This window comes from Scophthalmus maximus, chromosome 7 (assembly GCF_022379125.1).
Source record: "Scophthalmus maximus strain ysfricsl-2021 chromosome 7, ASM2237912v1, whole genome shotgun sequence".
NCBI classification, from domain to species: Eukaryota; Metazoa; Chordata; class Actinopteri; order Pleuronectiformes; family Scophthalmidae; genus Scophthalmus; species Scophthalmus maximus.
In genome coordinates this window covers 18196620-18211684 of record NC_061521.1, presented here as the reverse complement: position 1 = coordinate 18211684, position 15065 = coordinate 18196620, and the positions used below count along the sequence as shown (strand labels likewise).

At 43.9% G+C, this 15065-nt stretch overlaps 1 protein-coding gene, 1 long non-coding RNA gene and 1 other non-coding gene across 4 annotated transcripts; all 3 read right to left on the bottom strand.

Annotated features, from left to right (window-relative positions):
- Window positions 1–342: 342 nt before the first annotated feature.
- Window positions 343–11209, bottom strand: LOC118315910. 2 transcript variants are annotated; one of them, XR_004794971.2, is made up of 4 exons: window positions 10988–11209; window positions 9249–9509; window positions 6946–7253; window positions 343–833 (listed from the first exon to the last, which is right to left on the bottom strand). It is a non-coding gene; the product is annotated as an uncharacterized LOC118315910 (long non-coding RNA). The 2 variants fall into 2 exon arrangements; XR_004794972.2 differs by lacking the exon at window positions 9249–9509 and having other exon boundaries at window positions 10988–11191.
- Window positions 11210–12714: 1505 nt separating this feature from the next.
- On the bottom strand, window positions 12715–14901 carry LOC118315908 (Golgi apparatus membrane protein TVP23 homolog A-like). The gene is made up of 7 exons (XM_035643586.2): window positions 14611–14901; window positions 14350–14432; window positions 13697–13841; window positions 13458–13547; window positions 13246–13374; window positions 13038–13166; window positions 12715–12957 (listed from the first exon to the last, which is right to left on the bottom strand). The coding sequence occupies exons 1-7, from the start codon at window positions 14617–14619 to the stop codon at window positions 12931–12933; spliced, it is 612 nt and encodes a 203-aa protein (XP_035499479.2). The 5' UTR covers window positions 14620–14901; the 3' UTR covers window positions 12715–12930.
- A 65-nt stretch (window positions 14902–14966) lies between these two features.
- Window positions 14967–15039, bottom strand: trnar-ucg. Its single transcript has one exon. It is a non-coding gene; the product is annotated as a tRNA-Arg (tRNA).
- Window positions 15040–15065: the final 26 nt, after the last annotated feature.

Sequence of the window (15065 nt, the reverse complement as noted above, 5' to 3'; positions counted from 1 at the left end):
TAGCGGCGAAGGGTCATTCTGTCCATAGAATTTAGTGGCTGATGAACTTTTTTCTTTCCCACACTGATTCAACACACGTCCCTCTGTCTGCTCCTCCTAATTAAAACTTAATGCGAGGTCATTCAAACACTCTCTCACACGATCCACAGACACACACACACACACAGACACTAACATGTGAATATAAAGGAAGAAAAAAAGGCCAGACTGACTGATTTATAAACACATTGTCTACTTATTTTTTGAAGAGTGAAGCCCCTCCCCAAAATTTTTATATAAAAATAAATCTTGACTTTATCTAATTTCTCACCAAAATAAAACAAGGCTATTACACAGATGTGATAAGGTTTTCATAATTTTTATTTAAAAGAAGTGTCGTCTACATCATTAAATTCGAAACAATTTGCTCTGATGAATTCATATCATGTCAATAACTAACACTTCACTTAAAGTATGAGAAAAAAAAAATAGTTCAATGATGAAAAAATGCATTTGCTACAAAGACATTAGGCATTGAGTTTGTATTAGGTGGAAACAATTTTTTTGAATGCATAGTTGCGTGATTACTAAACACACTTCATTCATACAGCATCTTGAAATCAACTTAGTATTTCCAAAGATAACAGGCACGTTTCAGATTTACACCCGACATACAGTATATCTTTTGTTTCTACACAGCACTCCTCTTGCTCCTCATTAGTTGACAAAATAATCTCTGGAGTTCCTTCTCTGGTGAGAGTCTCAACAATATGATGACTGCTGTAGTTTTTGTTCTGATCTTCTTGATCTTGTTTCCTGTCGAGTGCCAAGAGTCTCACTGGTGCTGTCCCGTCCTGAGGAAAGATGATGGAGGGAATCATTAGCATGAGAATCCAAAAATCATAAAATCCTCCACTCAGCATGGAAAGTAAAAAAATACATCACATTTTTAGGCAGAAAGAAAGAAAGAAATAGTTTCTCTAGAAGTAGACAGTGCAGGTACATTTGTTTTGTCGAGATCGTAGTAATAATTAAAAGCTCTGTTTATAGAGCCTACAAAGTGCTGAGCAGTCAATAAAAAACAGCAAACACTCGCCATAAAAGAGATTAAAACAAAACGCGAAGGACCACAGGGTAAAAGAACATAAAAGGGGTAAATGAACTCCCTTCATAAAAGTAATGTCGTATAAAAGTGAGTCTATGGAGATACGTTTTAAGAAGAAGAGTATAAAAGGAAATCATAATCCTGCAACCCAAAGCTCCTTATTCCAAATATCGATGGGCGTGTTTGGACAGCACTGAATTTGCAGCTGTCTGTGATTTTTTTTTTTTTTTTTTAGTCTTGTACACCAGAAATCGTAGGCACTGTTTAGGAAAAACAAACTTCCTTTTCATGCCACGTAGAAATAGGCCCCTGTGCTCTGCGTGTTGTTCTTCTCTCCCATTTTCAGGCTGCATGCATGGAGGGATCTTAAGGCTTTTATCCCCGCGGGGAACCAGCCCAAACTCTTTCTCTGTCAATTTTCACCCACTCCCCAATTCAGACGAGCCCCTTTCTCCCACCAAGCCCACAATGAAGGATTTGTCCTCGTTCTCTTTGTCCACCTCTGATATCTTTTTTTTGACTGCTCCCTCCCTGCAGACGGCATGCAGCGTATGCAAATACACACTCTTTTATTCGCCAGACCCCTCCCCTGAATGAATGCAACCTTAAATGAGGCCACACTTTCACACATTTGCAGAGGGGCATGGAAACACGCACACACTACAATCAGTGGATGTGCATGACCGCTCTGACACGCAGTCGCTCACACACCGAACGCTGACCATTTTGAAACGAGCAGGCACAGAAATCGGTGGTTGACTGATGTCGCGGATTATTTTACAGGGCATTTATCCAAACAACTTGATAAAAGAAAATATAAAAACATCAAAGGTGTATAAGCCTAACCTTAAGTGAAAGATCTTCATGTGCACAGATGCAGCCAGTCTCCCCCCAATGAACCATAGAACCCGTTCTCTTCTCTCTTTCTTTTTACAGTGGAGCAAATCTTCATTTGTTCTGCAATTCGATTGAGACTAGAGACCATGTTTATTTCATGTTCCTTTTTTTCTATATGATGATTGCATGGGCTTAACTTTGTAGCCAAATGTCCTTTATTTCTTCTGACGTCTGTTTGAAAAGACTTGAGACCTGATTTGTGGAACCTGAGGACGCACACAAAGCCTTTTGTTCGCAAAGCTTCCGAAGAAGTTATGTTCTTGTCTGACATGTGTTGTTTCATCACGGTAATGCTGTGTTTATTGTCTTATAAGCCCATAAGGCCACAACACACACACACACACACACACACACACACACACACAATGGGCATTCAGATGTGTAGGATAAGGCTGGGAAATGAGACAGACGCAGAGCAGAATGCACTGACGGAGCGGTGCGGACTGTGCAGCCTCTAAAGGTTGGATGAATTACAACGGTGTCTGGTGAACATAAAGCGCAGCTCTCGCCGCCAACTTTCCCAAGCCGGCCCGTGCCATCTGTGTGTACGTGTGAATGGGTAGGAGTGACTGTGTGTGTGTGGTGGGGGGTTGACGTCTGCTGGACAGCCCTGACAGTTCGGCCTTTTCACTCGTACATTACTGAGCCGGCCGGCCTCTTTCCCCTAGCAACCCTAACAGAGGTCAAAGGCGACGTACCCCCCCTCCGTCAATCCATCCGCCACCGCCACCTCCCTCTCTCGTACTCCAGGGTGGCCACAGACGCTCCTAACTCATTGACCGGTCGCAGACAGAGCGGCTACACCCATGAACTTGAACTTGGGAGAGCGATGGAGGTGCACAGCCATCTGATGCTGGAATGTTGCCATTATGATGATTAGAATGTCATTTGGACTCGTCCCATTTCCCCCTCACTTTTTTTCTGAATGAATGTACTTTAACACAGAATATAATAACATACACACTGAAAAAAAGGTCACACCTAGGATTCCCCCTAATTCTGCTCAACCCCAGAACCTCATCTCCCCCTGATATGATTACAAAGACCCACTGTATTAAAGGCTCAGTCACCTAATTCTCCTCTACTTTTATTGGAGCATACAGGACCCCTACTTAGGGATGCCACAGCCAACAGACATAATCTGAAAAGCCTGGGATGCAGAAACTTCTCTCCATCTTCCTCTAAGATACTTAACACTGGGCTTTGTGCAAGATTAGTCTCGGCCAAAGTTGCATTTAAAGAGCCCTGATGAGCCTCGATTGACCCACATTGGACCTCGTCCAAGACTATAGGCGGCCCGTGAGCTGGGCTTTATATATATATATATATATATATATATATATATATATATATATATCACAGCAGAGCCGTTAAAACATTAATAGTGTCCACACATAGCAAGGAGAATCCAAAGAGGTAACCCAGGAGCTATATGGAATTAACATTTTATCGCAACTATGGCTACGCTGCTGCACCCACACAGAAAGGGAAGTGAGCGCCGGCTACTGTCACTTCATCATGTCACATATTATAATTTCCTTGCTCTGAAAAAATCCCACACAGCAAAAGCAATACGTAGTTAATAATGAATAACAGGGGAGAGAGAGAAGACAGAAAAGGGAAAGGTAAGCATCTCTATTCTGGCATTCTCTGGAGGGGGAAATGCGTTTTTTCTGTGAAATTCTAAGTTATGTACAAGACGAAGGGATTGAGGAAACGAAGAGGGAATACTTAAGTCAATGTATCTACAGTGTGCGGAGAGAGATTCAGGGACGCTCAAATCCTGAGTCCCGCCGTCACGGTGTCAAAGCCGTTGACCTCGATGTCCAGACAATCTTCGACTGAAAACTCTCTTTGTTTCAGATCAGATTAAAAAACCAGACTCTTAAGCAGGTTCGCCACTGTGCTCAGCACAAATCTAAATCAGGACGGGCTCCCCTTGACAGTGACTTTTACTTCAGTGCCTTCTCCCTCCCCACCGTACAGCAAAAGTGAGAATCACAGATACAGGGCAGGTAAACGTGAGACAGATCAATATTGTGCGCGCGTCACCCATTTTTATTTCCTTCAAATAGTAGGGAACACGACAAACTGCTCTTTTTTAGCAGACGTTGTGAGAATGAACACATTAGCTTCATGCTCTTTTTTGACCACGCGGTCGATTGCTGCAGCTCTCACATACAGATGCACACCAACCTCCTCCCCCTTACTCTTTTCAAACACACGCACACACACACACACACACACACACACACACACACACACCTCCATGCCCCGCTCCTCGTGGCTGCAAATTGCTCTGGCACTTCACCAGCAAATGCAGAGGCCCAAACATGGCTTCCTATATGTGCTACACCTGCCTCTCTCGCCTCCTTTTTCCTTAATAAGCCAATTTTTTTTGTTGTTTTCGTTGAAATTTTTCAAAGCAGCAATTTCATAATTGTTTTTCTCCAACTCCAACCACGGAGATCTGCACCAGAGACGAGGCTCGGGGGCGAGCCGCACGGCGTCTCCGAGATTAATCCCTCGCCTTCACCTTGCTTTTCTCTCCTGTCAAATCTGCCCGGAGCAACGCGCCGCATATCACAGCTGAGCAGCACAAATGCAGTTACCAAGACAGCTCCGAGTCTTTTTACGTGAATAAAGACAGGGAATAATCTTTTGATGTGTGGGCCGGCACACACGCCTTACATATCTCGTGGAGGCACGTGTACAGTACAGGGCTCATTAATAATCATTATCCGAGGGGTTACATCATTCGGCTTGTTAGGCACACCCATCGCCTTGGCTGAGTCACTCACAGAGATACACTTGTGTCGCCAACTGTGTTGAGAGATTTTCATGATGTGTGTCTTTCGACTACGATTCGCCGCGTGTCCATTCTGTCTGCATGAAGGACAAACTGCACCCGGCGAGTATAAAGGAGTCCGCAGCCAAGATGATGAAGACACTGTTCGAGGTTTAAATCTTGAATAAGATGAGTGTAAAAACAATAATAATAAAAAAAATGTGAAAACACATCTTTGGAGTGTTGATGTAGCATTGCATCACACCTCTGACACCACCCAATGGCAGAACTTGAGATGCGGTGTGACCGAGTGGAGGCTTGAGCGCATGCTTCTATATGCATATCGTGTGTGAATGCATCTCTGATGCCGGGGAAATCATTCTCATTTAGCGGGGGGGGGGGGGGGGGGCAGAATCTCCATGCCTTTCAGACATGCAGTGGAGGCTGAATAGACTAATGAACAGTCAGGTGGCACTCCAGGGCCTGGACTACCCCCCCCCTCTCCACCCCCCACCCCCCTCCATCACACACATATCAAACACACATACACTTGCACACACATTAAAACTCAGCGGCTCGCCCGACCCCGGTGATCCGCACGACAGTCTAATGTCTCAGGCATCTGCTCATGTCTAGTCTGGAGGGTCTTTCCCACCCTGCCCCCCAGCCCTGGCCCGCCGCAGCACCAGCACCCACAATGGTGGGAAAGCAGGCTTTTGCAGGGAAGGGGTGGGTGGGTGGCCGGGGGGGACGACGACTAAACAGCTATTGAGGGGGTGGGGGTGTGGAGTGTGAGAGAGCGAGAGAGAGGCTGAATGATAATGTGAAAACGCACGGCGCTGTTCATTAACACACAATCACTGCAGCTGCACATGTTGGCCCAGGACACACATGCTCACGTGTCCCCCTGTCTCCTGCTTCAGGTTGCTGCCAGCGACGCCAGGGGTACAGGGCTCTAACGCCACGACCAGGAGCAGGCTCAGGATCTGTGTGTGTGTGTGTGTGTGTGTGTGTTAGTGTGTGTGAGGCTACATGGATGGAGCTGGCAAAGATTTGGAGCCTTGATCCTTGGCGGGCCTCAGTTCGCCCTTGTCAGAATTTGGCAAAAATGTGAAATTTGCTTTAACGTTCGCGTGGAGTCATTCTTGGTCTGCGTGTCAAATACACTTTCTAATCACGCGTGTCGCTGGTACCTGCGGAAGTGCATCGCAGTGGAGTCGTGATCAATAACAAATTGCTGAGACCAAGAGTCTAACAAAGATGATTTCCAACATGAACCGGTCTGTGCGCAGCGATGTTGCGCTTTAAATTTGTGAACTGTTTTACTGAGGCACCTCTGTGCCGTGGACACACTAACTCAAAGACATTTATGACTGTAGATTTGTGTTCCAATATCGAACAGTGAAATATAACCCCCCTAACTGCGACTCTTATATGAATGTTCCATTCAAAATCAGTTCTGGTATAATTACAGAGAAGAAGCCGCTCTGGATGCCAAAATATCTTTTGTTTGTACAGTAAATTAAATCTAAGATCCTAATGGTACAATGTTCTTCCCCCTGTAGCCTCTTTTAGATACTCATGTACAAAATATCTTAATGTGAACTTCATAACATTTCAGGCGGCACTGCCTGAACGAATCGGCGAAGGTTTGTCAGGCGGAAACGCGGCGTACACCGCTGCCCGGTGTGCATCAGGGAGCAAAGAAGCACCGTGACAAGAGAGGATGGCAGGTTTCCCTCAACCAGTGCCAGCTCATTAATTTTGTTTGCTACCCACCCCCACCCATCCCTTACCACCACCACCACCACCACCACCAACCACCGACCACTGTTCCCCACCCAACACCACCCCCACATCACCCCTTAACTGCTAATTAGCAGGAGCACAAGATAGAGAAAAGAGAGAGGCCATGTGTGACTGGGGAGGAAATGGGAAACTCTTCTTCTTCCCCTCATCCATTCTCCTGCCCCCACCCCCCAATCACACACACACACACACACACACACACACACACAATCACACACACACACACACACACACACACAATCACACACACATACACACACACACACACACACACACACACACACACAATCCCACACACACTCCCCCACCTCCTGCCCACCAACACCATTACCACCCGTACCCAACACAACACCATGACGCAGCTCACCTAGTATGCCAGCCCAGCCATTTTAGGTGTCGCGGCAAACAACATCTCCCAAGATGGCTCCTGTGAGCGCGCCCATACTCCAGGGATCCGGCCGGGTCTCTCTCCGCCTCTTGGCACGGGCAAAGTGTTCCCCCCGTTGGCAGTGCAGATGGCATTAGAGGCTGTGGGGCAAAAGGGACGACGGGGGACATGGGGAGGGAGGAGGTGGCAATTCTGGACTGACCGAGTTTCCCCCTCTCTCTCTCTAACGATGGTTCTTCCCTTCCCTTTTTTTTTTAGGAAAGCCCCTTCCTTCGTTGTTAGGAAACCTGAAACAAGAGGAGACAAAGGAGAGAGAGCAGAGGAATAAAACAGGTACATTCGAGTCTTTGAGCTATCATTGTAGTTCGAAAAATTGTGGGTTCTTTGTTTAGAAAAATCAGCCGGTCATTGAAACCTTTGGCAGGTTTACTCATTGCCCTTGTCCTCTTTGTGTGCACGGGTGTGTATTTTTCGCTACAATTAAAGCATTCGAAGAATCATTATAGCAGTACACATGTTAAAACAACGAAGCCTCGGACCCTCCCACAAATAAAGTCTCGAGTGTTTTTAACTTCCCATTCATTAAGGGGGCATGTGACGGAGAGCGCTCAGGAAAAGACTCCGACCTCGGCCTTTTCACATATCCAATATCTCGCAGAGAAGCGAGGCAATTAGCCCGGTTTGACGGCGAGCGCTGCTGCAATAGGTAGTTAACAGAGTGAATGAAAACTCTCATCTCACTTTGGTGCTCTTTAGGCTTTAGTGGCATTCTCCGGGCTGAGCGTATGCACCGCACAGCGCTGAAGTGCCAGGCTGAAAGGTTCGGCTCCTGTCTACAGGGCGGCCCTGGCCTTCGCATTGAGGCGAAGCACAATGTTTCCCAAAGGCTCCGGGACTCGGTGCAGCTTTAAACACCGACGCCAAGTGTTTTTTGTTAACCCTGTGTGTGTATAGGGTGCCGCGCCACTCAACTGGATTATTAGCAGCCCCGGAGACATTAGTGCCCGGACAAAACGTTAGCTTCCCTTTTCTTTCATCCATAAGCAAAGTCTCTCAAGTGAAATTCAAATTTGTTCCCCCCTTTTTTTCTCTTTTTTTTTTAAATAGATGGAAAATGCTATCCCATAAGAAAGAAAAAAAGTAAATGAATGAATTTGTGGGCTTTAAAATAGAAAACAATAAGGAATTGATAGTATGTGCTTGACCATTGACTAGACTGTGTGTCCCACAGCAGAGATCCTCTGGAGAAAATGTGGCGGACATCATGAAAATAGGGAGTTTCTTCTTTAGCTCAGTGTTATTTCACATCTTAAATTGCACCGGGAGGGGCGAGAAGGCGCCTAGGCCTTTTTAAAAAACAAACCATTTTGACGTGTCTTGCAAAAAAAAAAAGTAAAAATTAACACAGGTGTAAACAATATTAAAAAAAAAAGGTGGCTGAATTCCATTTAGCAGCTCCAGGTTCCGGGCTCTGGTATCGTGCACGCTGCGTCACTGTCATGGCGGACTGGGACGCTTTAATTAGTCGGCGCCATCGTCAGTGTTTTCCACTGTGACAAGTCAACCATTTTGCTGTGATCAAGGCCAATTGTGACCTAGCCATTGATAATATTCGATTCCTGCTTATATTTTTTCCCACATAACAGCAATAAAATTTGCTTAATTAAATCTCAGCTCTCGTCCATTTGGCAGGACCTCGGAGTGGACAAAGTTTGGGACAATACTACTTTCCCTCCACCCACTGGGCGACCTGTTTAACATTCAGCACCATGTTGCAGAGGGCCTGAATGGACATCCGCCCTAAAACAGGGCCACTGACTGTGGACTTTCAGGTAATTCATACAGCTCATATACACTTGAATCCTCCAAATAAACATTGGTGGGATTAAAAGAGCACACAACAAAGATACTGTGAAGCATAAGAGATAAATCAGAAGCCGTGGGTGTGAGGTTTAAACTACTTTAATTTAAGCATTTTCGTTTTTCTTTAAAAATGACACCTGATATATACAATGATGATTAAAAAAAACAGATGCACAGAAAAGGCTCTCCAGGCTACAGCACAGTAAAATGCTTATAAATCTAACTTACTATACTAAAAGTCTGTGCTTATTATAGAAGGAAGAACTACATCGCAATGCTACATCCGCACATACAAATTATTTTGACACCACGTTTGCTGACACTTTTGCATTTAGTACAAGTCATTGATGATTTTTTTTCTACCCTCAATTTTCTATTGAAGATTTCAGAAAACCATGAAGCAAAAACTATTTTCCTACCTTTTTTTCTTTTTGCGGTGAAAGTGAAAATCCAACTGGGTGAGTTTGAAGCCTGTGGGGTCCCCTCTTTCTCTCTCCACCTCCCCCCCCCCCTCTCTCTCTCTCTCTCTCTCTCTTTCACACAGCGTTATACGGAAGTCATTTCTACTTTCGGTTATCTAGCTTTATGACAGGTATTTAACACTCATACAGCTAGATAACCAAAGACAAAAACAGACCTCCCTTCACACTTCTTCCGACTGTACATGACGATGCCGTGATCTGGAAAGAGGTGAGCACACATGAGCAGGCACATGATGTAATATTAATATAATATAAAAAAACCACAATCCCTGGATCTCATTTACAGTATGTCTTGATTACACCTCAACAACTGAGGAGTCAAATGTGTTAAATGTATTTAGAGCCAGGAAACAAAATACACATTTTGTTGGTTAAGGTCCAAATTAGCCATTTAATTCATCTCATGATGTACAACTTGTCTGGTTTAAGGCCTAGTAACTGTTGACCTAATTATATTTTCGATTTCTGTAAATTTCCTATTATTCTGCAGTTAAATTGGAAAAGGCCTCCTTCAAAAATTATTATTACTGTCAGAGAATAGAAACATTATTTTGTATTTGTACTTAAATATATGTGTGTTTGTGTGGCTTGGCCCTACATATCAAAATCAGTGTGCGTCTGACTGCATTAAAAAAAGGAAAGGAAAATGTACAATAATTATAAATAAAAACGTATTTTACAAGGTATATTCACAACGTTTCAAATGATTGTTGCTCGGGAGAGACTTACAGAAAAATAAAATCCAGTGCACAGTGGGGATTTTGGAATATCTTATAGGTCAGTCCCATTGCACGTGTTAAAGCTGCACTGCAAGGTATTAGTTAATACAGTTATTATACAGATTTTTTTTCCTCATATTCCCTTTCACACAGTGTGCCATTTAAAGGAACCCTTAGCTGCCATGAGATTTTGTACAATTAAAAAGAGAAAGGAGCATTGTTGTAAAATCACGCTTAGAGGATTTGTACTCATGTAATCTGGTATAAGAAGCTAAATTTCTGTTTTTTTCTTTTCTTCCCCCCACTGGAAAACCATTAAAACGGCCCGGATGAAAAGACCATGACCATGAACCTGAGACCTCGTTGGGTAAAGAAATGTGTATTTTTTTGATGCAGCAGGTAAAACAATGCTCTTCTTCTTCTTCTTCTTCTTCTTCTTTAAAAAAAGAAATCTATTAGGCCTTAAATCTAAATTGAGCCGAGGTTTAAGATGATTTGATTCGTTCTTGGCTCTTTAATGCTCCTGGGGGGGCAACGGATCCCTACTTTTAATGAGACTTGTGAATGGCCTACTTCTTCTAAAACTGGACTGTGTCACATCACAAGGATTAATCCGCAGAAACTAATTTGTTCCCATATTGTAGTAAAATCAGGTCAAAGAGCTCGGGGTATTTTTTTTTTTTGTCCCCCCCCCCCCCCCCCCGTCACCGGTTCCAAATCACCTTTACGCTTTCGCCCTTATTTTAAATTAAACGCAAAGGGCGGTTCTGTTGGGTTAAGTCATCGGCTACAGGTTTACACGCGCGGAAGAGGCAAAGTGAACATGCATCCCTCTGTGTCCCCGGACGATCTGCATCAGACACACGGACACGGCATGAGAGGAGAGTCAAGGCAAAAAAAAAATTGCATCGCTGTCCGTGCGCAATCCTGCAACATTTACCGGGCGCGTTTTCTTACCGCTGTTCGAGGACAAATCGCGCCCTGGACGACACGTGTCCCCAACTTCAGCCCGAGGAGGATTTTTTCCAGATGGATTCTTTTAGTCTGCGTTGACTTCGGGCCCCCGTGGAGGAGTCGGGCTCCCCGCGGCTGCCCGGTGGTCCGGCTCCATCCTCGCTCCTCCAGCCTCTGCCTCTCCTCCAGCCCGCGCGCCTCCTCTACTGTCACACCAACGCGCTCCCGCACTGACGTCATACCAGGACCGAGGGGAGGCGCTCTGGCCAATCACAAGCGTCCGCCGGCACCATAAGGACGTCCAGGCTCAGCGAGAGCTCTCACTCCGATTTATTTTCTCTGGCTTTTGTCACTTGATTTTAACTACTACTGCTATTACTACTAATTGCATATATGAACATGACCAAACAGGGACAATGGTTTTTTTTGTGTAATGAACAAAACAATCTCCCCCCCCCCCCCCCCACACACACACTCACACACACTCTCGTTCACCCTCGTGGCTTCAAAGTTAAGACTGAAAGTTCATCACTGACCTTGGCCACAGTAGTTGAACAAACAGGATGATCTCAGTGACAGAGACAGTTATCAATTTTTTTAGTACCTTAAGAATCAAGAACTTTACTGTCATTGTGCAAGGACAACGAAATTATGAAGAGTGTGTGATCGTCAAATCAGAATGAATGCCTGTTGTAAAGATTTAAAAAGGAAAATAAGATATACAAATAAGAAAAAATGAAAATAAAGTTAATTATATATTTATATATATATTTAATGATATAAACAAAATGGCTATTTTAATGTGTATTTAATTATAAATATGATCGTTATTGTACAGTGTTTTGGGGTGACATGATAAGTAGATTATATATATATATATATATATATATATATATATATATATATATATATAAAAAGCACGACCGATTTGACCTTTTAGCACAACGATCAAAAATGTGTGGCTCCACTACTGTGGCTTGTCTGGTGACCATAGGCAGCTGGACCATAGCATTTCATCTTATAAATGGAGGTTACCATTTTCTTATACACAGCATACCGGTTTGCAAAATGTAGCTGTGAAGTGCACATGAGAATGACTTTTCCTCTGTTTGCAGGGATTCACAGAGGAGTTGTGAGCGTTCTTGACAAATAAGATAATATTTTTTTAAAGATTTTTGAGGTCTGAGGCGTTTGTGGCAAGTGTTGAGATCAGGGGGCCACAGCCAAGAGTCATCCCAAGCAGTCTCCCCACAAGTCAGTGTACAGTCAGAATGAATCTGTCTTGTGTGCACTTTTAACTGGGACCATTGGAAACCTATGCGGTTGGCAAGATGTCATGTCGTTCAGCCACGGTGAAAGGCTAGGTTAAAGGCTTACAAACGTTTAATTAGAGTTGAGCTTGCAGAAACTTTAAGCGCTTGGTGATTTAATGATAGAATCATATAGACTTCAGTCGAAATAATGAAAAAGCTTGAAGACCGACTGCAAGTCTTATTTTACCAGATTGCAAACCACATCCGCATGTTGTTGTAACTTTGGACATGATGAATGACAAGTAGGGTCGTGAAAGGGTTGGTCACCTTCAGGCCTCAGTGGTCGCGTGCCACACAGACTTTTTACTGAAACCAAGACAAAGACCGTGTACGTCACACTCAAGATATAAAGCTTGTATGAGCTGTTTAAAACAGCATTAATAAACTAACAATAATTCACTGAGGTGGGAATTTTTAAAATTTTTAAATGCACTTTTATCTTTTATTGACATGATAGCAAGACTCATTCATGGGCGACATGTCAATATTCAGCAGCATAAACAAAGGCGCACAGCCATTCAAGTAGATGAAGTTTGTAGAAACTCTGGACATGAGGCAGCTGTATGTATACACACACACACACACACACACACACACACACACACACACACACACTAGTAGAGGAAGTAGTCTTCATAGTATTCCAAAGATGATGTCTGGCTGGAAAAGGGACAAATTATTTGTGAGCTCATCGTGTTTCACAGAACATTGACACGTTAACAGGACAGTCCTTCACTCACACGCTGCAGGAGGTGCTGTCCCGTGAAAGAGCGGGAGTCTGGAGGCTGGCCATCTTGTCCCACTGCCTTGCAACGTAGATAACCATAGAGGTTTGCCACTTGGAGGGAAATACTAGCTACGACGAGAGACTGTGGGGGAGAGAAAATGGACAGACATGTTATGTGATGTAGGTCTGCAGAGCATGCACACAAGCAACATGTGTCTCACCAGCCATTTAATCTTCAGGAGGAACAGGGAGTTGAAGAAGAAGAATGTCCAAATGAGAGGACAGACGATTAAACCCAGCCAAAATATCCTCTCCTCCGCCTCCGTCCCAGTGTTATTGCCCCGGGAGGTCTGCACGCACACACACACAAACACAATGCCATTACCCCATGTTTAATAACCCCAATATGCTCCCTCCAATAACTGTGTCTCACCTTTTTGGCTTCAAACACCCAGAGGCTCCTTCCATCCTCGTCGATCTGATTCCACCAGCGCAGCCCCACCAACAGTCTGCCAGTCACATTCTGAGCAATACAAACCAGTGAGGTGGATTAAAATTATATATATATACATATATATATGTATATATAAAATAACAGGGCAAAAAAAGGGAGGGAGGCATAGGAAATTAAAAGGGGATTCGTTGCTGACGTACAGGTGGTTGACCCCTCACCTTGACAGACCAAAAGTCAAAAGAAAGCAGCGTGATGATCAGGACAAAACATGAAGCAAAGTTCTTGCCGATCCAGTCACAGAGCAAATAGGCAACGATGGCAACCACTCGGAAGAACAGGTGGAAGAAGGAGGCCAGGGGGTGTCTGCGGTCAAAAGCATCAAAATAACAAAAATGATGAGAAGCCCAAATATCAATATCAAAAGTATCAGCGAATCAGCAGTTGGACACATTTTTCAAAACACACCAACGGCAACAAATAGAAAACAATCACACTTTACATGACAGAAAACAATATAAAGCAGCATAACTAACCAATTAAGTGGTTAAAGTGAGTTTCATGTGATTTCAGTGAAACAAATTATAACAAGTTGGAAATACTGACCAAAGCGTATTTAGATTTTAGCAAGAGCAAAATTTAAAACAACAGCAGAAAGCCAATGAGTGTACCCTGTATACTGATATATATATATATATATATATATATGTATGTATATATATATGTATGGATGTATGTGTGTATCTCTCTCTCTCTCGCTCTCTCTCTCTCTCTCTCTATATATATATATATATGTGTATATATATATATATATGCACACACACACACACACACACACACACATATATGATAATAGCCATCTCCTGCATTGCACCTCATGACTGTGCTTCCTCGCGCCCTCTCCTGCTCGTCAGCAGCAAAGTCCAGCTCAACATCCTCCGTGTCATCCGCCATCGTCTGACAAGGAGCGAAGACGAAAACACCACACAGGAGAGACAGAAAACAAATCTCAGTCACACAGGCAAACACTACGCAGGCGATTGTTTCATGAGCGTGGGTGGATAAAAGCTGAGCGAGGTTGTTGGAGGGGAAAGGTGTAACAGCCAAATGGGACGGACCACGACACGATGCTTACCTCATTCATTCTGCAGAGCCTCGCTCGTGTGTCACTGCAGTCAAACAAACGAGCCTCTTGAGTTACGTTTGTTCACTAGGCATTACGGTAACAGTGCGACAGAACTGATTTCACAATAAAAGAAGTGAAAAACGAAACCAAATGAATGCAGATCAAATAATAAATAATGAACCAAAAGTCCTTAATGAGCTATAGAGAAGTTCCACAGAGAAGTAATAGTAGACCACCTCGCGGTGTCACGGCCTGGACACTCTGATGTCATGAACCTCATATTCATCGTTAACAGATAGTGCCGCGTAGCTGAAGGAAAGAATTCAGGAAGCTAGTTGTTAAATAAAGAGGACCCTCAAAAGATGCGACCGCGGCAGGACTCGAACCTGCAATCTTCTGATCCGAAGTCAGACGCCTTATCCATTAGGCCACGCGGCCGAGATATCACAGGTCTAGGACCCTGT